This window comes from Giraffa tippelskirchi, chromosome 13 (genome assembly GCF_054371585.1).
Source record: "Giraffa tippelskirchi isolate mGirTip1 chromosome 13, T2T-mGirTip1v1.2.pri, whole genome shotgun sequence".
Lineage (NCBI taxonomy): Eukaryota > Metazoa > Chordata > Mammalia > Artiodactyla > Giraffidae > Giraffa > Giraffa tippelskirchi.
The window spans coordinates 90,317,852-90,340,194 of record NC_137287.1 but is presented as its reverse complement, the minus strand read 5'-3'; the positions used below and the strand labels follow the sequence as shown (position 1 = coordinate 90,340,194).

The window sequence follows — 22,343 nt, the reverse complement described above, 5'->3', positions numbered from 1 at the left end:
TGGAGCAACTGCCTTGTTCTGAGCTAATGGACTAAGTGTTTGTGGGGCAACAAGCATTCAGTGAACTTCAAAGCCCCAGGCATTCTCTCATCATAAGAGCAGTTGAAGCAAAGTTGTAAAAAAATTTAAGTTCTTCATACCCTCCCTACCTAAAACAGGGGATGGGAAAGTACTTAATAATCAGCTGGCACTTTTGTCTGAGAAATGGATCCAAGCAGTTGGATGGGGAGGGTAGAAATTTTGTTTTATCTCATAACCTCACGGTTTTGGGGTATGTGGGTTTGCTTGTTTTTACCATTAAGTCTAATTCTTACAAGTAGCTTTTTAACATACAGCCCACTAGGTATCATGCTTTCTTTTTTGACTGCTCTTCTCACACCTAAAACCACAAAGTCCCATTAACATCAAGTCTGATCTCTCACCCTATACAGGACTATACAGCCTCAAAACATCTGGTAACGTCCCAGTAGGCATATGCATGGTGGCAACAGAGCTCTTCCAGGCCAAACTAGGGTATTTAATGGGAAGATTAGAAACTTCAAAGTACCTTGTCTCTGTAAGTGACTCCTCAACTTGCAACCAATTTTTTCTCCAAAAGATATTCTAGAAATCAAATTCCATTATCTTTCACCCTTCTAGTGTAACTGCTGTTGACACGTTGACATCAAATCTTGGCTTTCTTCCTTCCTGATATCTCCCTAATGTTCCTTTCCTCCGGTTTTCTAAAATAGAAAGCTACATAAATGGGTATTGAGGGCCTGATGTACGGGCAACAGGGATTGGTGGGAGCAGTTGTTCCTCAGTTCCAGCCAAACATTAATCAGCTGGGAATATGATGGCAGATCTTCCAATGATCCAAAACAGGCAATAAATTCAAATGGCTGGGAGAAATATTCTGGTTTTTTAAAGCAACACAGGGACCAAAGAAAACAACTGCGGGTCACCAGTTGGCAACCCACGAGTTAGACACTCTCTTTCATTCTGGTCCAGGCTCCCTCAGTCCAGTTTACACATCACTGTCATCAATCCACCAAATAACACTGCTCCTGACCACAACTAACTCCAGGCTTGAAATACTACCACGAAGTCTGTGCTGTCATTTGGAGTCCACAGTAACAAGGCCACTCCTCACCTTCCTCAACTTCCCTACACAGACCTTTCACTTCAACCAAAGACATCTACTCACCTCATCCCTCACCCCCCCCCCAAGATGGCCTCTGTTCTACCCTCCTCTCTACCCCAACAAAGCCCACATCTGAAGCACGAAACAAGTCCATCTTTGGGGAATATACCTTTCAACACCTAATGACTGCATGACTTCTCTGCTTAAAGCCAACAGATTTAACTTTCGAGAAGGGGTTTAAATCCCCTAACAGGCAAATCCCATGGCCTTGTGTTGACACACCTTCACCCCTCAACAATTAACGGGAGATCAGAGAGGCTAAGTCACGCTCTGAGGAATCTTTGCGGGGTCTCGACGTCTTCACACCCGGGAAGGCCTGGGGAGGTGTACTGGAGTGGGGACCCTCCCCCCGCCCCTATCAGCCCAGCGAGGCAGGCGGACGTGCCCAACCTCCCGCGCTTTCCTTCCTGCGCCGCGGAGATACCAATCCCAACCGGACCCCAGAGCCGTGTCCTCGGGACCTCGACCTGCTGAACCCTACCGCGAGCTCCGGAGGACCCTGCACCCAAGGACTGTCCGCCCTAGTGGGGCCCGATGCTGCCGGCGGCCGCGCCAGAGTCAAATGGAGAGAAGACCCCTCTGTGCGCGCCCCCCACGGACTTCTGGGGGACGCCGTTTCCGCGGCCGCGCCCACCCGGTGCCGCCGCTACCTTGTCCTCGGGCGGAGCTTCCGGCTCGCGGGCCACCCTCTGCCTCAGCTCCGTCATGCTGGAGACACCAGCGCTTAGTCGCCGCTGCCGCGTAGCGCAGACGCCGGGGCCGGCGCGCAGACTCTGCTCGGCCAGCCCCGAGTCGCCAAAGCAGCGCGCAGCTACGCAGCGGCTCGCTAGCCCCACCGCAGCCCAGCTGCCAGCCCTGGAACTCGGCCCCGCCCGGCGCAGCCGCCGCCCTTTCACCCGGGCGGAGCTTGACCAGCCTTCTCCAGCCTCTGCCTGCTAGCTCCTTTTCTGGTAAAGGCCCGGAGCGAGGGCGCAGGCGCGCCACCGCCATCCCGGCCCGGGAGATCCACCAATGGCGCGAACCCGTTAGGAAGGCGGGGCGGAGGCGGGGCAAATGAAACGCAGTGGAGAGGCGTGCATTATTAGATAGTAGCATAAGGGGGCCGGAAAAGGCGTGCGTTTCGGATCTTAGAGGTTAACAACTTGCTGGGGGTAATAGACTACCTCCCCGGTCTCCAGCCTGCCTAGTCAGTACTTTCCCTCACACAGATAAGTATCCGCTTATTAGGCCCTGAGCGGAAAGGCCTGGGGAGCCCACCTGTGTAAAAGGAGGAGATTACTGATAAGGGGACAGGGAGGCCTGGCGTGCTGCAATTCATGGGGTCGCAAAGAGTCGGACACGACTGAGCGACTGAACTGAACTGAACTGATAAGGAAGTGAAAGTCAAACTTAAGTCTGTATCGTCTGCTTTATTTTATGTGCTGGGCACTGAACTATGTAATCTAACTTATCTCATTTAAACTGCACAACACTTGGAAGTGGATATGATTTTCACTTTACAGCTAGGGTTTTCCATGGTTATTCAGATTTCTTTTCTGCCTTCTGAACTACTGAAAGACCTTTTTAGGTGGGGAGGAATGCTGCCTACTTTGTTCACAGCCGGATCCCCTCTGTACCTGACACATCCCAAGTCCCTAATGAATGAAGTTTCTCCTAAAAGAAAATGATTTAGCCAAGATATCACGGCTAAAAAGTGCCCACTAAGAATTAGAACATAAATCTGTTTGCCACCAATGCCCGCTCTAGCATACCCCCGGCCTTCTTAAATTGTTAATATCTGTGTTGCTCAGCATTGCCCTCAGCAGTTCCTGTTCGCTGCCTTGTAAGTGATGTAAAACAAGTATAAAATGGGGCCTCTTCCCTTAGCATCTTGTAATTTAACAAGGAGAGAAATTTGCACACATAGGGGATGCAATTTTGTGTTAGCAATTTTGACCTGAACTGTGAGGTTTGGGGAAAATAGTGAGAATTCTGGAAAGGATGTTTTATTTTCTTGATTTCTATGAAACTAGATCCCCAAATGCCTGTAACACTGCTTACAGTCTACAGTAAAGTAGACGTGACATCCGTGCTAAGTCGCTTCAGTCGTATCCAACTCTTTGCGACCCAGTGGACTGTAGCCCGCCAGGCTCCTCTGTTCACGGGATTCTCCAAACAAGAACACTGGAGTGGGTTGCCACGCCCTCCTCCAGGGGATCTTCCTGACCCAGGGATAGAACCCATGTCTCCCTCCTGCATTGCAGGCGGATTCTTTACCGATGAGCCACGAGGGAAGCCCAAAACAGGTGTGGAGGAACACTGAATTCAGGGTATGCTTTGTTCCCTATTAACAACATTGCACAAATACTTGGTTTTGTTTTGTTTTTTGAGAGAAACAGACCACTCCATTCAGGCCATTATTTATTTAGAGAAAGCCTTGCTTTGTGCTTTATTTTGTCTTAGTCTTATTTATAAAAGTAGATAACATGCTGATTGTAATTTTTAAACTCTTAATCTGTTGGGGACTGTGTGACCACTATTTTGACTGTTAGTGATCACCTCTTGAAGACTAGACACTTCTTGGATAAATTATACAAGGTTTATTAGCTATAGGATATAAAAGGATGTCAATAGAGAGAGCCACAAGTTCATCCTTTAAGACAAGTGAAAGTGTTAGTAACAAGATTCTCACCTTTGGGAAACATGTGAAAAGTCACATCCAAGTAAGCATTACATCAGTCCTCCTGGAAGCTCAGCTGTTTGCTTTGAAACCCAGCCTAACTGGAGAACCAGTGCACACAATTTCAGAATGCAAACTATTTTTTCATACATTTACTAAGACTGGACCTTAGACACTGAAAGCCAAAGACCTTTGGTTTTTGTTTAGATACATTGAATTGGGTTTCTCTATTGTGAAAACTTCAAATATATTAACCAACACAAGTTTTTAGGCATATGGAAGTTTTAAAACTTATGTAGTCATTCCTTATGCTTTATGGGGTGTTTTTTCCTTTTATGTTTAGAAGTCCACAGCAAGATCTTTTAAATATTTACCAATATATTTTTCCATTTCTTGAGTTTACACATATTTGAATTTTAATTAATCTGTCGAATTTATTTCAGTAAACAATTAGGAAGAGTCTATAGCTTTATTCTTTCCTAGAAGTTTAATGAATTTTTTATCATAATTTAATTCATTTTTCTCACTGTTTAGAATAGCACCTTTACTAGATGTTAAAGTAATCCTCATAAAATAGAAGTCTCATGTCAAAGCTTCCTTTGATAACTTTTTCACTTATAGAAGGCTTGCAAAGTGCTATAAGATCTCAGCCCTGCCTCTCTTTGCAACTTCTCTCCCCGTTGTTCAGTGTGTTCCAGACATTATCAATCTTTGAGTTTTATTATGTCAGTTGTTTTTGTTCAGTCCCTAAGTCATGTCCAAACCTTTGCGACCCCATGAACCACAGTCCAGCAGGATCCTCTGTGGGCTTTTACACAGAGATTTTTCGATGGGATTTTTCCTGGCGAGAATACTGGAGTAGGTGCCATTTCCTTCTCCAGGGGATCTTCCCAAGCCAGGGATCAAACTCCTGCACTGGCAGGCTGATTCTTTACCACTGAGCCACTAGGGAAGCCTATATATCAATTACATCTCAATAAAACTGGGGGAAAATATTTATTAAAAAGCTTTGAATTTTTTCAAATTTATTTACTTATTTTTGGCTGCACTGGGTCTTCGTTGCTTTTCTTGGGCTTTCTCTATTTGCAGCGAGCAGGGGCTACTGTCCACTGCAGGGTATAGGCTTTTCATTGTGGTGGCTTCTCACAGTGTACACGCTTCTCAATGTGGTGGTTTCCTTTATTGCCCAGCACAGGCTCTAGGCACTCAGGCTCAGTACTTGCAGCTTGTGGGCTCTAGAGTGTGGGCTCAGTAGTTGTGGCACATGGGCTTAGTTGCTCATGGCACGTGGAATCTTCCTTCGTGAACCACAGATCAAACCCAAGTCCCCTGCATTGGCAGGTGAATTCTTATCCACTGTGCCACTAGGGAAGTCCAAAAAGCTTTGAATTTTAAAACAAACTACTATCTGAACACCTTCTAAGCATGCTGTCCTTTTAAACATGTTATTTTTTCAGCCAAGAATACTCTTTCTCCCACTCTCCAAACAGCTAGTTTCTCTGGTAAAATGCTAACTACTCAGAAGGCCATATCTGACCACAGTTCATAGCCATTCTTAAATCATGAGTGGAGTTAAATTGCCATTTAAAATACCTTCAAATTAATAACACTTTGATTTGGCATTAAACCAAAATGCTATTATGTAAGCAGAAAGCACAGAAACAGAGTAACAGAGTACACATGTTATTAGTGAAGCAAATACTTCTCACTGGAGGAATAAATGCATTCCACATTTTGCAAAGGAACCCAGACACCAAAATGACCTAGAAAGGAAAATACCCACAAAAGATGAAACTGTTGTGTTTTGATATATATATATCAAAAGGATAGTTGATCATACGTAAAGGAAGTTAGTGCTAGCATCAAAATTTACAAATGCGTGGCAGAGTCTTGGAATAAATTCCAGAAACAACATAGTAGCACTCTTTTTAAAATAATTTTATTTATTTATTTTTGGCTGTGCTGGATCTTTGTTACTTTGTGCAAGCTTTCTCTAGGTGCGGCTAGTAGGAGCTACTCTTGGTTTCAGTTTCAGTGCACTGGCTTCTCATTGTGATAGCTTCTCTGGTTTCGGAGCATGGGATATAGGGCACTCAGGCTTCAGTAGTTGCAGCTCCCTGGCTCTAGAGCACAGGCTCAATAGTTGTGGTGCATAGACCCTCGTTCCAAGGCATGTGGGATCTTCCAGGATTAGGATTGAACCCAGAGGTCCTACACCAGTAGGTGACTCTGCATCACTGAGCCACCAGAGAAGCCCAGTATCACTGTTAAGAGTGCTGCATCATTCACAGCCTTGACAACGGTGATATATGGAAAAACAGCAGTATCAGCAACTGACTGAGAGACTATATGTTAAGATATATTACGAGTGCTTCTATATATGTGTGTGCTTTTACATATATATTATATATGTGTGCATCATATGCACAAAAGTGATATATGATACAAATGTTTTTAAAAGTCAAAGTTCTATGATAATAACAAAACAGAAAATCTAAATGATAAATCAGGATAGTTTCTTATTTTATTTTCTTGTGCTACATAAAATGGAGCATCTTACAATTGAAGGTATCTTAAATTCAATTAAAGACACATCTAATAGAAATACTAGAGGGAGAGCATTGAGTAGGGAAAGGCAATTTTTGAAACCATAATGGTTGACAATATTCTAGACTTTATGAAATGCGTGAATCCTTTGGCTGAGGAATACAAAAATTCTATGAACAGGATGAATAAAACCAAATCCACACCATACATGGTAGAAAGACTAAAGAATTCTACAGACCAAGGTAAAACATTAGAAGCAACTAAAAAGAAATGCTGTAAACAAAGGAAAAAAGAAACAAAGGGGGAATAGTTATAATACGGAGATGATTGATATATGAAATGCTTTTAATCAATAAGAAAAAGACAGTTTAATAGAAAAAATATAAACATGCAATGGTCAAGAACTGTATGAAAGATATACAATTTACACCAGTCTTTTAATATGCAAATTGAAATTTCCACACAAATGAGCACAGATTTAAAAATTAGATTGCTAATAACTATAGTTAGAAAAATTAGGGGCAAGGAGCATGCTCATAGTCTTGGCTGGAATGTAAATTACAATCTTTTAGAAGTCAACTTAGTTAATGTTTATCAAAAATTTAATGCGTAAGCTCCTATATCCAGAAATACTACTTCAGGGAGTTGCCAGAATTACAAGAGGTTGGCAATTAGGTCAGGTTACATTTGTAGGATATGATGCCATCTTTTTAAGAGGTGCTGATAAACAAAACATGAACCTGGCATAAAATTAAACATACTTTAGTAAGCACTTTGCTGAATTCTTTATGGCATGAACTCATTTTTGTTTTTTAAAAGATATACACTTGTAGAGGAAAAAAAAGTTAGAAAGTTACATACAATAAATGATATCAATTTGTGGAGGTTTAAGAGCTGGTGGTGGGGAGGTTAACTGTTTTGTTGTTTTTTATCATAACTGTACATCCCTTAAAGCAGCTACACTCTTCAGGCTACAAGGTGGCTTTTCTTCCTGAAGAGTCAGACAAACTGATGAGACTGAGCACACAGGCTGGATTTACGTTTCACTCACGGCTGTAAATTTTCTACCCCTCAAGCAGGAGGCTGATGAGGCACCACAGAGTCGCAGCTCACCAACCATTCCCGCCCAGTCTAGGACTGATTTTCACACTCACAGGGACTCCTCTAACGGGTGCCGGAACAAGGCAAAAAGGCCAGGACTCCAGCGCACGCCTATCCGCCCGGCCTCCGAAGCGCTGCGCTTCTGCCCCGCCCCCATACCCGCATCCTCCAATGGATGTTCGGGGTGGGGCGGGTTTCGTGCAGTGCAGGGACAGGATTGGCTCTACAGTCTCTCCGCCCAGGCAGCGAGAGGGCAGCGTGATGACGTATCAACAAGGGGCGCGGGGGCGTAGCGCGCGCTAGGAGACGCGGCAGTATTAAACGGCTGCAGGCGCGGCGAGCTGTTAGTGGCTTCCTTCGTCTCAGGCGTTCGTAGTCGTCTTCCGCCTCTCGCTCTCATCCTCTGAAGCCTAAGCCGGCTACACCTTTCTCACTCCTTCTGCCTGTAGCGTGTCATTGCGACTCCGCCACCATGTTCGAGGCGCGCCTGGTCCAGGGCTCCATCTTGAAGAAGGTGCTGGAGGCGCTTAAGGATCTCATCAACGAGGCCTGTTGGGACATCAGCTCGAGTGGTGTGAACCTGCAGAGCATGGACTCGTCTCATGTCTCCTTGGTGCAGCTAACCCTTCGCTCCGAGGGCTTCGACACTTACCGCTGCGACCGCAACTTGGCCATGGGCGTGAACCTCACTAGGTGAGCTCCAAAGCTTCGGACATCCGGGCCATGGTCCACTCCTACCTCTGGCTCTTGGCGGGAGCTCCTGTGAGCCTGGGCCCTGATTGGCTGGCGTGGGCCATCTGCGTCTTCTCATTGGCCTGCTGCGGAGTGGGGGTGGTGGCGGGACCCAGCGGAGCGCGCGGTTTGCAAAGCCCGCGCTGGCTGCAGCGCGAACAGCGAACCGGCTGTTTTCCGCGCCAAAGTCACAAAGCGGGTGGTGGCGGGAAAATGATGGACTTTGCGGTGCCAGGAAAAGACTGTTGCAGAACTCTTTGGTCATTAAGTGCAGGCGACTTGGATGAGAAACCTTGGTCCTGGTTGACTGAAAGTGCTTTATAGTATATCCCAGTTCTGTCGCCCTACCTAGGGACCAGAGTATTTCTTTTATTACTGCCAAGTTGCGGTGAGCACCCTAAGATCCTGGACTTGAAACTTTTCTCCAGGGCAGTGGCGTTCAACTTTTGAACTATACATGTTTAAATCTTAAAGCTTACTATAAATGCCATGTTGAAATCTTAAAAGCTTACGGTGAATACCCATAGTACATTCAGTGTACTTTAATAGGTTTATTAGATCATTTTTAAAGCTAGTTGGCCCGATAATTTACTTCACCCACCATAAGGGATTTGAAATTCATAAAATAGTGTTCTTTTATTTATATCCAGAAGTGAAATGCTCTTGGTATGTTGTGGGCCTTTTGGGTATAAATACTGCCAGATTGCATTCCAAAATGTCCGGACCGGCTTGCATATCCCCCCGTGCAGTAGGTTTTCCTGACTCACCAATCTGACAGGTGGTGTACTGGTTAAGGGCTTCCCTGGTGGCTCACTGGTAAAGCATCCCTTTGCCAATGCAGGAGATGAGGGTTCGATCCCTGGGTGGAGAAGATCCCCTGGAGAAAGAAATGGCAACCCACTCCAGTATTCTTGCCTGGGAAATCTCATGGACAGAGGACCCTGATAGGCTACAGTCCAGGAGGTCGCAAAAGAGTCAAACACCACTTAGGGTCTAAACAACAGCAACTAATAGTTAAAAATGATAACTCCTGATTTTAATTCCATTAGAAAACTAATGATCTTGAGAAGATGGTGTTGATTTAAAACCTTTTGTCTTCTCTGTTCTAGCATGTCCAAAATACTAAAATGTGCTGGCAATGAAGACATCATTACCTTAAGGGCTGAAGATAACGCGGACACCTTGGCACTAGTATTTGAAGCTCCAAGTAAGTCCACCCTTCTGCTAAGTTATGGTAGAGGAAACTAAAATGCAATGTCAGTATTTCCCAAGTCTGATGATTGTAAATATACCTCTTAGTTGTAAACTTACATATTTTTCTTCAAATTTGCTTTCTTTTGGTAGATCAGGAAAAGGTTTCAGACTATGAAATGAAGTTAATGGATTTAGATGTTGAACAACTTGGAATTCCAGTGAGTATCAGAAGTTTCTGATTGAGCATGCTGTACACAGTCATGATAGTTACATAACATATTTATATAATAATTTAAAGCTTACTTCCTAACAGAACTTTTCTATGTATCTGCTCATGTATATTCCAGAGTAGGGTATTTACATATTTGTCATTTTATTAAATTATGGTATTCTACAGTGGCTCATTGGTTTGAATTCATTGCTGCCAAGGACATATTTGCATTAGCCTCTGCATCTTTTAAAAAAATTATTATTCCTAGAGTGCTTGATTTTTATTGAGAGGAGATTTTAAAGCTATTTTAGCAGAAATTCATTATGGTTAGGTTTTATCAACATCAATAGAAGATGTGTTCAGATGTTTACAATGCCTAACATGCTCTTGTTTTGGAAAGCAAACCTATTTGTGCTGTTACCATTTGTATGCCATATCTTAATGTCTTCTTGATTTAGACCTCCTATAGAGTGATTAGGTGAAGGCTCTTGTTCCCTGGATAGTGCATTTACTTTTAAAAGTTTAAGTTCTAATTGGTTTCTTAGTATGATTATTCCTATACTTTTTTATATCTGCATTTTTTTTTTTTAGGAGAACGTTAAGAAATTGCACAATGAATGATATTTCAGAGTAATTAGAAAATTTGAATTCTGAGTTCTTGTTTAGATGTTGAATCTTCAGGAAGTGAGGGTGCCAAATCTTTCATTTCCATGACCTTTACATTTCTTTGTTTTATAGGAACAAGAGTATAGCTGTGTAGTAAAGATGCCTTCTGGTGAATTTGCACGTATATGCCGAGATCTCAGTCATATTGGAGATGCTGTTGTAATTTCCTGTGCAAAAGATGGAGTGAAATTTTCTGCAAGTGGAGAACTTGGAAATGGAAATATTAAGTTGTCACAGACGAGTAATGTTGATAAAGAGGAGGAAGCTGTAAGTAGTTTTTAAGTAAACAAAATACTTTGAAGAATTACACTGGGTTATGTCCTAGTCTGCTAAGGCTACTATAACAAAATACCATAGACTGAGTGACTTATAAACAACAAAAGTTTATTATTCACAGTTCTGAAGCTGGCAGATTTGGTGTCTGACGAGGGCCTGCTTCTCGGTTTAAGAAGACAGCAGCCTCCTTACCTGGTGAAAGGGGTAGGGGAGTTCTCTGGGGTCTCTAAAAGGCACTAATCCCATTCATGAGGGCTCTGCCTTCCTAACCTAAGCACCTCCCAAAGTCCCCTCCAGTACCATCATATTGGAAATTTGGTTTTAATGTGAATTTGATGGGGGGTGGACACAAACATTCAGTCCATAGCAAGGTAATTGCTAAGATTAAAGAAAGCTCTAAAGAAAAACAATTTGCATTTTCAAGTAACTGATTTGTGAGAATTGAAAGACACTTCTGAAATCTGTAACTGATCTATAAATGCCATCTAACTTAAATTTGTGAGAAGGGAATGCAAATTCAGTGCAACTTGTATAAACTACAGAACAATGGTTTTGTGTATCAGTCTACCACATACTCTTAAGAATATGATTGGGAGGCTACCCTTGGCTTTCTGGAGGTATTTACTGTGTTTTTACTGAATAATTGAGCAACTCAATAAAAGGATCTGGTTGGCGGGAAAATCTAGCTCTTATGTAATCCTTATATACTAACTTTTAAATAAAGAGTTTAAATATATATATATGTAATAAATATATATTAGTAACAAAACTCCAGGAGCTAATTCTTTTATTCTAAATTACATCTCATTTCCTTGCCAATCTTGATTTTTGTTTTTCTCTCAATAGTTCAGTGGTTAGGACTCCACTCCTTCACTGATGAGGGTATGTGTTCAATCCCTAGTCTGGGAACTAGGATCTTGCAAGCTGTGAGGCACAGCCAGAAATTTAAAAAGTTCACACATGAATATCTTACTGTTATTATAGTATAAACATTTTATGACATCTAAGAAAATTTATGTTAAGGAATTTTTCAGTGTTCCTGCTTCCCTTGTTATTTCAGTTTATTTGAATCAAGATTTTTAATAAGGTCCATACATTACACTTCATGCACTGAAGAAGGAAATGGCAACCCACTCCAGTATTCTTGCCTGGAGAATCCTAGGAATGGCGGAGCCTGGTGGGCTGCCGTCTATGGGGTCGCACAGAGTCGGACACGACTGAAGCGACTTAGCAGCAGCAGCAGCATTACACTTGATTGGGATGTGCTCCTTAGGTTTCTTTTAATCTATTGTTTCTCCAGTTTCCATTTCCCTCTCTCCATTACAATTTCATTTGTTGAAGAAGCTAAGTCATTTGTTATCAAATTTCCCAAAGTCTGGATTTTGCCCACTGAGTTCCTTATGTCAGTTAGTCTGTTCTTCAGATCCATTTTCTGATAGATACAGCTCTAGGGGCTTGATGATTTTCAAGGTGTTTAGAGGTGGGAGAACGAGAACATTTTATAGATAGTGGTGTGTCCCTCTATAGGAGACATGAGGTATTTGGCTATCTTTGTGATTTTTATCAACCATAATAAATTTTGTCTATAATCATTAAGTCATTAGGGTTTGCAGAATTGTAATATATTAATATATTTTATTCCTTTATTTATTAGCTGATTATTTTTTAATGTATACTATAAATGAATGGATTGCAGTTATCTTAATGTTGTTCAGTATAATGAATCTTTTGTTTTCTCCCTAAGGTTGCCATAGAGATGAATGAACCAGTTCAGCTAACTTTTGCACTGAGGTACCTGAACTTCTTTACAAAAGCCACTCCACTCTCTCCTACAGTAACACTCAGTATGTCTGCAGATGTACCCCTTGGTAAGATAATAAACTTGTTGAATCTTGGTTTTGTAGGTAGTGTATGTGGTACTTCTCAATAATTAACTATGTTCCCATTTTCTTTCAGTTGTAGAGTATAAAATTGCTGATATGGGACACTTAAAGTACTATTTGGCTCCCAAGATCGAGGATGAAGAAGGATCTTAGACATTCTTAAAATTCAAAGAAATAAAACTAAGCTCTTTGAGAACTGCTTCTGAGATGCCAGCACACACTTAAGTCTCTTTTGTCTTTGTACCTCTGAGTACATATGTAGATACTGTTTTCTGTAAATAACTTTTTTTCTCCATTCTCTACAACTTGTTTAAAGAAAAGTCCAAAGTCAAATCTGGTCTTGTTAACCTAGTAATACTTCTGCCTTACCTAGGAATAATCCTTATAGTTTTTATAAACAAAAGAGTTTTGACTCTAAATGTGTTCTAAGTATCGTTTTCAATTTAAATAAAAGTCATTTGAATTTAAGCATCACAAGACAGTGCCTTCATTTGGACTACAATGATTGCAAGTATCCTAAACAAATTACAGTTCAAGCAACTCTTTCATGTAACTGCTCTATTTTTTCAGTCTAAAGTATTTCAAATACAGCAAGTATTTTGGGGTGATTCATTTGCCAAACTTACTTTGGTATTCTGAGTTGAGCTCAAGAAATGAAGAGAGAACACATGTAATAGTTTTGTATTAGCAGAAACTAACACTTTACAGAAGCTTAATGTTTGCAAAGTTCAGTGGCCTTTATAAGGCCACTTATAGCATTGTTTTAGGGCAGTGTTTTTTTAGCCTAGGGAGCCTTGTACAGTAGTCTTGCAAGTGTTAGTAGATCTGTGATAGGTCCCAAGAAGTATGTTTGTGCAAAAATAGTTTTTCTAGTGTAAGTAGACTTGGGGGCGGGGGCGAGGAGGACTTATTCCCTTGAAGGATGAAAATGATTTCCGTGGGTGTCGGAAGTCAACCAAGAAAGTGAAAAAGGCGCAGCAGTAATTGTGCTACAAAGTCACCTATTCTAGTTATTCGGTGGTAGAACTCACTGTATTCAGTAGATAAATTACCTTCCGGGTGTGTTGGGGAAGGAGACGTAACAGCAGAGGGGCCTGATGGAAGCTTTTGGAGTGAAAAAAATATTTTATCTACACTGTGGTGATGTCTCTGAAACTGCATTTGTCAAACTAACCCAATTGTACTTTATTATATGTAAATTATACTTTAATAAAGCTTGACATTTTAAAGAGCTTTATGTATTGCAAAATGTTCCTTGTGGGCAGGCTTCTTAATGGGGAATGGCCCGAAGATGTGCAGGAAACAAGCGCGAGAATGTGGGGTGCTACTCGAGACTAGTGGGTGAGGTAGACGGCGACGGAGACCGCTGCGCAGACCCCGGGGAAGGCGGCCTTCCTTGGGCACATGGAGACCTGGCAGCTCCAGCTTTCTGGAGCTTCGTCAGCTCGGCTTCCGCGTTTCGCAGCGCCACTGAGCTCTCTACACTGCCTGGGTGGCCAGAAAGAAACACTTGGCCGGGTAGCCCTGGGCCTGACTGTGACCCAGGCGGCGCCGCTGCCTAGGAACCCACCGGACTCGCGCGGCCCGCTAGCGCAGCGGTAAGACCCGACGCCTGCAGGCCGCTGGAAAGAAGGCGGGCTTGATACCGGAGAAAGTAGAATGAGAAGGCGTCGCCCCCGTTGACGCCACGTCCGGCCCGCAGCCTCCAAAATACGGCATTTCCGGCGTCCTGCTGGTCGAGGCGGGGTGGCAGTTGGGGGAGGCCTCGGGCGCTCCAGCTGCCCACCGTGAGCGAGCTGTCCGCGCTCGGGCCCCGGATAAGACGTGCGTGCTCGCTGTGCGGGAGCGGAAGCGGAAGCGGAAGCGCTCTCTTCAGGCTTGCGGCGCGGCCCGGACTGCGTTCTCCGCCAGTCAAGGCTGGAGTCCTCGGTGTGGAGCATTCACCTTCCCGGGGCACGGCTGGCCGCTTTCCTGAAACCAGATTTTTCCATCTAAATTCACGTCGGTTCTTATTTCTCTTGCTGGCTGGGTCTGGAAGCGGACGGGGAAGTAGTGTGGAGAGGCGCGTAGTACGAAGCTGTGTGCTAAGTGCTTTGCTGATGCTTTAAAAATTCTTGCAACATTCAAGTGCTGAAGAAATTTTGGGATTCCGGTGAGGCTGGTAAAAAAAAGCCTGTTGGGCAGGTACTCAGAAAACATTGCTTTACGTTTTTCCTTTTCCCTCTTTTCGAATTCTTACTCTGCTACCAATAAGCAATCGTCTCGTATTCCTCACGCCAAGCCCATTTTTATGTTTTGATGCAGTGTATGAATAGTTAATGATAGTATGTAAACTTTTTTAAAGACTGATACAAATCAGAGGTGATTAAATGCTCTCAAAACCCCCCACTTATTGGTAGTTTGGACTTAAAAAGTTTTATAGATTTAAATTTAGATTATCGTGTAATCAGGATCACAACCCTTAAAAACATAGTTTTTGACATAATTTGATCTAACCATTTTTGAAAAGCATATAAGAAAGCACACTCTTATTTTTTCAGTACTTGATTTCTGCATCATTACAAAATTATTAAAAAGGAACAGGAGCGTTTAGCACCAGTTCCTTTATAATGCTAATTAGGTTGACTGCAGGCCACTTAAAACAGCTCATTAATATTCAGAATTAAGTATATATAAAGTGCTTAGATATGTTTCACTTTTAGAAATCAAGTAACTTCATGATCAAAATAGGTTTACTTGTTTCATTCACATAACTTTGTGGTTTTAAGGAGGAAAAGTACACGAATTACAAATGTTTTTCAATTTAATCTTATCTACTGTCTTTTAAGCTGGTGACGTAATAGCCACGATTTCATTATGGGAGTCAACTTTGACTAGTTTGGACAAAAACCAAGTATTTATTCAGAGTTGTTTTGTTTTGTTTTTGATGTAGCTGAAGAAGTAACCTGGAAAGTGAAATTGCTACTTGCATTGCTTGGGGGTGAAGCAGTGCATTCATGCTCAGTCACTTCAGTGGTGTTGGACTCTTTGCGACCCCATGGACTGTAGCCTGCCAGGCTCCTCTGTCCATGAGATTCTCCAGGCAAGAATACTGGAGTGGATTGCCATGCCCTCTTCCAGGGGAATCTTACCAACCCAGGGACTGAATATGGGTCTCCTCCATTGGACTCTACTGCTGAGCCGACGAGGAAGCCCTCTGGGGTGGAGCAGAGAGACAGGCAAATCAGAGGACACTGGTATAATACTGGTAGCCAGTAGCTTATCCAAATTTACAAGAACTTTTACAGATCTTTTGCCTTAAACGGATAATATCCATCAGAGGGAAATAGGCAAAATGCTGATGTGAATGTATTTCATTTCCCACCCTCTCTCCTCTGTCCTCGTCAAATAAGAGAATCACTTGAGTATATGCTCCTCTTTTTCTGGATGCAGGGACGGGGGCACAGGCAGTACTGTAGCAGAATGGTTGAAATGTCAGATGGATTTAAGTGACCACTGTTTCACCTACTTTCTTGTGACTTTGAAAAAATTAGGAGGCAGAGAAACATTAATGGCGAGGCAGAGAAACATTAATGGCAAAATAAATATGAAGTCTGGTTCTTGGCAAATGTCTTGATCCTCATTCTACCAGGAGAAACTAGAGTAGAGGCATAATGAGAATGTTTTCATGTCAAAGGAATATAAGGCTCTAAGAGCAGTGGAGCTTAAATCGCCAATTACTAGTATAACATGGCAGCCCAGAACTCCAGTATGTATAACAAACACATTGTTGTAGCCTGCAGACAATAATACTTTCCTTTGTTTTCATACTGTAGCTGTGTCAGCGTGTTATGATGCCGTCTCGTACCAACCTGGCTACTGGAATTCCCAGTAGCAAAGTGAAATACTCAAGACTCTCTAGTACAGATGATGGCTACATTGACCTTCAGGTAAATGCAGAAAGGACCTGATGAGATTAGCTGGCTCTGTTGATGCTGAGTTAGCAGGGAGGCCTTCCAGGTTTTGCGGATTGTTCCTAGAGATTAGAGGGAGCGGCAGGAAAGAAACTGCTGAGACTCTCAGCCATAGCCTGCAGAAAGAGGGACCTTGGCAGAGCAGTCTCAAACCGGTATAAATATTGTCCATTTCTGAGAAATTTTAGCTGTGATGCCAGAGTCCAATAGTTGCAAATTTTATTTAGTTTATCTGGAAATAATCAGATTATCTTTTGTTAGGTAGAATTTTTTAAAGACTGTGTTACCAGTTTGTTTACACTTCAGTCAAAACCAGTTCATCTTTTAAGGGAGAAACTCACTGCTAAAGCCAGCAGATTGTGGGAATCTTCCTTCTTTCCTGATGTCATGAGATCCAATTTATTAAAGGTATTCTTTGTGGCAAACAGTAAGTAAAACAGAGAATATTTTTTAAATGTGTGTCCTCCCTGATATTGTTTATAAAATACTTAATGATGTAGCATCTCCTTTTGCCCACTTTGCTTTAGACTAGACTATTTTAGGTGGAACTAGGATCAAAGAAGTAGCAGGAACCCCATCCTTTTAAATAAGTATCAGTATGAAGAGATCAATTATTCTTTGTACTTTTGGGACCCACACTTGAAGGAGAGAGTTTTGTGTTTTTTTTTTAAGCAGGCTGGAAAAGCTTCCAGGCAGTTCGGTCACACGCAAACATGAGCCAAACCTTAGAAATTTGTCTTTGAATGTTAACCTTGAATTGAACTTGTTAATAGGGCAGGTTACTTGCTCTGTGGGGCAGGCAACTGATGCTTCAGAAAAAGCTGTTTTTAAAACTTTGACTAGATGCCAACTTAACTTTGAATGCCAGAAATCATTTTTTTCTTTCTTACTTTTCCAGAGCTTGATGTTCACTCTTAATCCCTGTAGATTAGTACAGCCTTCCATGTGCAAAGGCATGTTTATTAAAAACATGTCTAACATAAAGTGTCTTGTTTTTGTAAGAAAATGATTTTTTTTAACTACAATGAGTGGTCTGTGGAATGAGACTAGAACTAGAAAAAATAACATTCTGCTGGTATTTCCTTACTCGAGTTATTGTTAGAGCAATAACTGGAGCTTCATCTCCTGCAGTCCTTTTCCTTTCTCTCCCAGAGCTACACTGGGTGGTAGGACTTACTTCAAGACACACCAAGATTGATTCTTCTTACCCTCCCTGCTTTTAAGTATCTGAGTCCTGGTATATTCATAATGCTCTTCCTTGTCTTTTTTTGTTTGTTTCTCTTCCAGTTTAAGAAAAGCCCTCCTAAGATCCCATATAAGGCCATTGCGCTTGCTACAGTGCTGTTTTTGATTGGCGCCTTTCTCATTATCATAGGCTCCCTCCTGCTGGCAGGCTATATCAGCAAAGGGGTAAGCTGAGGGGCTTGTGGGATTTCCATAAGATGTTTAAAATGTGAGCCACTCTGTTGTCTTATATCTAGTACAGCATATTTCAGCAGAAAGAAGAAAAGGGTGTTTTTGGTTTTTTTTTAAGATTTTGTTCTCAGGTAACAAGATATTTCTTCCTTTGAGCCTCAACAAACTTCTCTCACAGTTCCTATGATGTAGGTATGGCAGGTAGGCAAATTTTCCCTCTGAGATGTGAGTAGTTTTCCTACTGTCATAGTTTGGAACAGCACAGCTGAGTCGAGCACTGAGGATTCCTGAGTGATAAAGTTTGTAACTGGAGTGGGATGCTATTGTTGTAACTTTGCAATGCCACAGACATAAAACTGTAGTTAGTGTTTGGGCAGAAGCAGTGAGGCTTGTATAGGTCTGGGGCCACTGACCAAGGCAAGACTTTTGGCTCATGGACCAGATCTTTCTTAAATTGGATTTGGTTGAAGTTCCTATTGAGCTTCAGTATGATACCTTAGAAACCTAAAGTGGTTCTTGGTGGTTCTTTCTCTTGGATTTTATAGTAGTGGTAGTGTTAGTCACTCCGTCATGTCCAACTCTTTGTGACCCCATGCACTGTAGCCCACCAGGCTGTTTTGTCCGTGGGTTTCTCCAGGCAAGAATACTGGAGGATATTCTTCTCCAGGGGATTTTCCCAACCCAGAGATTGAACCGGGGTCTCCTTCATTGTAGGCAGATTCTCTACCATCTGAACCACCAGGGAAGCCCAATACAGATGCTTATACACAGCATCTAAACTAATATGGACCATAGTTCGCATCTGATCTTCAACACACACCAGACCAGAGGATGATGGTCACATTGCTTTGTATAGGGAACACAGCAAAGAGCTAAAACTCTGGGCATTAATCCTTGGAATTGGGAATAGTAGACTGTCACAATAAAATGGCTGCATATGGCTTTTGAGATGTATATAAATTTGCTTTAGCTGTGTAGCAATTTGTCTTTAGCTATTTTAAAAGTATTATGTGGCTACCAGAGACTTACTTAGTGCTATCTAAATTTGAACATCAAACTTCAGAACTGTGCCTTCAGTTAACTTTATTAATGATGTAAAAATTGAGAGTGGAGGTGAGATCACAAATAGCACTTCACCTTGTGTGATTTATAAAAGACTACTTTATAAGTAAGGATAAAGGTGTTAACTAAGAAAATCACTTATTAGATTGTTTTGGTTTTTGGTTTGGTTTGGGGTTTTTTCACTTCTTATTGCAAACATTTAAAACAAAACAGAAGTACATGAAATAACATAATGAACCCCCAGTATATATCCACAGCTGAACATCAACAGTTAGTGACCTTTTGTTTCATCTATACCCCCAACTTTTTTCCCTATATATACTAAAGCAAATACCAGATTTACATTTGCTGGTAAATCATTATTAAGTGTGCATCTTCAATATGCATCTCTAACAGTTTTTACATAAATCTAGGGGTATTGTCTTAATACAATTTACCTTGTTTTTCTATTCCCCTTTTTCTTGTGTACTGATAGATTTAGGAACTTGCTTAGGTTTAGATCTACTTTAGTTTTCTTTTAGAAAGAATATTTCATAGGGATGCTCTGTGTTTGCTATTACACATGGGTTCTCAAAGCCTTTGATAGTTTTCTTGCTTTCTGGCTCAGCACATTATCCCAGGCCCATCTGTATATTCTCTGTCCCCCAACTTTTAAACAGCCATTTCACTAAGGAGCTCTGGTTTCTTTATGGGAAGTAGATTTAGAGCTCACAAACTGGGCATTAATGATGCCGTTTACTATTGGCTTTCATTTTTTCTAGGCTTTTTCAGAGACAGAATTAGGAAATAGGTATCCTATAGAAAACAAGGATATATTGTATAGACATTGATCTGACCAAAAAGTTCTTCTGGGTTTTTCCAAAACATCTTACGGAAAAACCTAAATGAACTTTTTGCCCAATCCAGTATGTCATAATAGCTGTAGTATTAGATATTTCCCATGCAAGTTTAAGATTACAGTTTGAACTTAATTTCTTTGCTTGTAGGTATGTATGTCTATCCCAATGATATTGAAATAATTTCTTAATGCCTTATTTGACATTAAATAGTTTAAAAGTAATTGGAGAAGGAAATGGCAACCCACTCCAGTATTCTTGCCTGGAGAATCCCAGGGACAGAGGAGCCTGGTGGGCTGCCGTCTATGGGGTCGCACAGAGTTGGACACGACTGGCGCGACTTCGCAGCAGCAGCAGCAGCAGTTTAAAAGTAACAGCAGTATTAATGCTAAGTAAAAGAAGGCTGAGTGCACTGTAAGTTTTCTTAGCAACTCTTTTAATCCTTAGGATATATCTCCTTATGGATGTACAGTCGAAATCCTGAAAAAAATAAACAGAAAAGTAGAAAATGTAAAATAAGATAATAGAAATAGCACCAAGTATGTCAATTATGAAAGTTGTAGACCATCATTTTTAATGTTCAAATAATCCCCTTCAAGTTCTCTTCCTTTGGTCTTAAGCTTGCATTTATTGTCATTGTGTGCCAGCTGAAGCTACTTGCTTTACATGTATCAATTACCTCATTTAATTTCCACAATAACCATCTGAGGTAAAGAATCCTGTTTCAGTTTTGAATGAAGCAGCCTGTCAATATATCAATACATTGCATGTATAGCTCTGCTAAAAGCAGATCTTTATAGATTGTGTTGTGGTGATGGTTTAGTCGCTCAGTCGTGCCCAACTCTTGTGACCCCATGGACAGTAGCCTGCCAGAATCCATGGGATTCTCCAGGCAAGAATACTAGAGTGGGTTGCCATTTCCTTCTCCAGGGGATCTTCCCAACCCAGGAATCGAACCCGGGTCTCCTGGATTGCAGGCAGATGCTTTACCAACTGAGCTACGAGGGAAACCCAGATTGTGTTATAATGAGGGACAAAAAACAAGGCACAGAGTTTGGTATATTCACAACTAAAAACTTTAAAGGAGTAAAAATTAGGCAAAATATCTGTGGATGAACATGAATAATTTCTTTATAATTTTAGTACTTTGCAATTTTTCTGCAATTGTTAAAGAGACAAAGAGATGTAAACCTTTTCTCTTGGTAGTGTACTTCCCAAAGCTCTGAAAAGTATATGATAACTGATTTATGAATTGGACCCATGACTTTATTTTAAAATTTAATAACTTGCATGGCGGTAATGTTTGCTTCCTTCTGCCACCAGGGGGCAGACCGGGCCGTTCCTGTCCTGATCATTGGCATCCTGGTGTTCCTGCCAGGATTTTACCACCTGCGCATCGCCTACTATGCATCCAAAGGCTACCGGGGATACTCCTACGATGACATTCCAGACTTTGATGACTAGCACCCACCCCAGCCCTGAAGAAAAGAGTCACAGATGGAACTGAGCCCAGCTTTAAGACACTGAGCAGAAACTATGACTAAGGGCTAAGGAGTTCTACAGTTGGCAGATGTTTAACAAAACAGTGGCCACATTTTATGGGTCTACCCTGAAAGATGTTAACTAAGCTCACAAGTAACTGTCATTCGGGCATTCTCTTATTTTTCATTTTCTGGCTCTAGCAGAAAGCTCCTGACAAAGGTTTTCCGTATGAATATGCATCATGGGAGAGTAGCAATATTAATTGTATGGGAAAGTGGGAGGTTATTCTGTAGTGGAAAGTGTTCTGCCACCACCCTTTTTGGAGTTGAGCATTCTTTACAATAGTCCTCATGGTCAGAATGTTCTTATGGCAGATGGAAGAATGCGATATGTCAGATTTCTTATTACTAAGTAATTTATTTTGAAAATATCTAAGTGTCTTCTCCCCATACTCTTTAACTTTGTGTTCTAGTGGAAGACCTTGGCACAATCAAATATCAGTGTGGTGCATCTATAATATTTTTTACTTGCTTTCTTATTAACAACAACTAGCAATTTTTTAAACCTCAAAGCAAATTTTCAAAATGTAAACACCTTTCTCTGTATACCAATCCTTGGCCAGCTCTGATCTGGCTCACTGATAGGCTGGCCAGCATATAATTTGGATCATTCTGTCCTGTGTAGATCAAGATGTTCTTTTATCATACCTTTATGGACTAGACTTTTGGCTGTTTCCTAAGGAAAAAATGTAAACGAATGGTTATTATTTAGAGTTTATAACCCTGTTGTTGGCACCTTGTATTAATGTCATTCTGCTGAAGATTTTAAGAATTGGCCTGGATCTCTAGAGGACTGGACTGCCTTAGCTTGATCTGCCTCCTAGCTTGCAAAATGTGACTTGTATTCAAAAGAAATTAAAATGTCAAAATCTAAATCCTAGACTTAAAAATTAATTTTAACATATTTTAGAAAACAGTTGAATGATTATATGTCTTGGATCCCAATCCCCAGGACAACCTTCAGTTTTAGTTAACTAGCATTGTGCTTAGACTGCTTTCCAGTCATTGTTTTATTCTGAAGTCAGAGCTATGGTTTTTCCAGAAGTCATGTATGGATGTGAGAGTTGAACTGTAAAGAAAGCT

At 41.5% G+C, this 22,343-nt stretch overlaps 3 protein-coding genes across 20 annotated transcripts in view; 2 read left to right on the top strand and 1 right to left on the bottom strand.

Moving 5' to 3' along the window:
* The window catches only part of CDS2 (CDP-diacylglycerol synthase 2), a 53,948-nt gene extending 51,886 nt beyond the window's left edge, over positions 1-2,062 (bottom strand). The window contains exon 1 of one of the 2 annotated variants that reach the window (XM_081559155.1): positions 1,834-2,062. In XM_081559155.1, coding sequence (XP_081415281.1) covers positions 1,834-1,890 — 57 coding nt within the window. In that variant the 5' untranslated portion in view covers positions 1,891-2,062. Of the gene's footprint in view, positions 1-1,664 lie in introns of both variants that reach the window. The other variant, XM_081559156.1, reaches the window with a different exon arrangement.
* PCNA (proliferating cell nuclear antigen) lies at positions 1,875-13,685 on the top strand. 2 transcript variants are annotated; one of them, XM_081559159.1, is made up of 7 exons: positions 1,875-2,133; positions 7,940-8,183; positions 9,332-9,429; positions 9,567-9,634; positions 10,366-10,560; positions 12,314-12,437; positions 12,526-13,685. In XM_081559159.1, the coding sequence occupies exons 2-7, from the start codon at positions 7,963-7,965 to the stop codon at positions 12,603-12,605; spliced, it is 786 nt and encodes a 261-aa protein (XP_081415285.1). In that variant the 5' UTR covers positions 1,875-2,133; positions 7,940-7,962; the 3' UTR covers positions 12,606-13,685. The 2 variants fall into 2 exon arrangements, with proteins under 2 accessions (XP_081415285.1, XP_081415284.1); XM_081559158.1 differs by lacking the exon at positions 1,875-2,133 and having other exon boundaries at positions 7,774-8,183.
* Positions 13,686-14,185: 500 nt separating this feature from the next.
* Positions 14,186-22,135, top strand: TMEM230 (transmembrane protein 230). Of its 16 annotated transcripts, none has more exons than XM_081559172.1 (6): positions 14,186-14,453; positions 15,385-15,534; positions 16,268-16,381; positions 16,735-16,813; positions 17,693-17,815; positions 21,043-22,135. In XM_081559172.1, the coding sequence occupies exons 3-6, from the start codon at positions 16,359-16,361 to the stop codon at positions 21,181-21,183; spliced, it is 366 nt and encodes a 121-aa protein (XP_081415298.1). In that variant the 5' UTR covers positions 14,186-14,453; positions 15,385-15,534; positions 16,268-16,358; the 3' UTR covers positions 21,184-22,135. The 16 variants fall into 16 exon arrangements, with proteins under 16 accessions (XP_081415298.1, XP_081415293.1, XP_081415289.1 ...); XM_081559167.1 differs by having other exon boundaries at positions 14,186-14,604; XM_081559163.1 differs by having other exon boundaries at positions 14,186-14,636.
* The last annotated feature ends 208 nt before the right edge of the window (positions 22,136-22,343 follow it).

What these genes read in the sequence shown, in the direction of transcription:
- TMEM230 (XM_081559161.1), top strand. Translation starts at nt 15,490, where the DNA reads ATGGACTGTAGCCTGCCAGGCTCCTCTGTCCATGAGATTCTCCAG. An exon ending in CTGTCCATGAGATTCTCCAG is followed by an intron (nt 15,535 to 16,267) that starts GCAAGAATACTG and finishes TTCATACTGTAG; the next exon opens with CTGTGTCAGCGTGTTATGAT. An exon ending in CAGGCTATATCAGCAAAGGG is followed by an intron (nt 17,816 to 21,042) that starts GTAAGCTGAGGG and finishes TTCTGCCACCAG; the next exon opens with GGGGCAGACCGGGCCGTTCC.
- PCNA (XM_081559159.1), top strand. Translation starts at nt 7,963, where the DNA reads ATGTTCGAGGCGCGCCTGGTCCAGGGCTCCATCTTGAAGAAGGTGCTG. An exon ending in TTGAACAACTTGGAATTCCA is followed by an intron (nt 9,635 to 10,365) that starts GTGAGTATCAGA and finishes TTTGTTTTATAG; the next exon opens with GAACAAGAGTATAGCTGTGT. An exon ending in GTCTGCAGATGTACCCCTTG is followed by an intron (nt 12,438 to 12,525) that starts GTAAGATAATAA and finishes ATTTTCTTTCAG; the next exon opens with TTGTAGAGTATAAAATTGCT.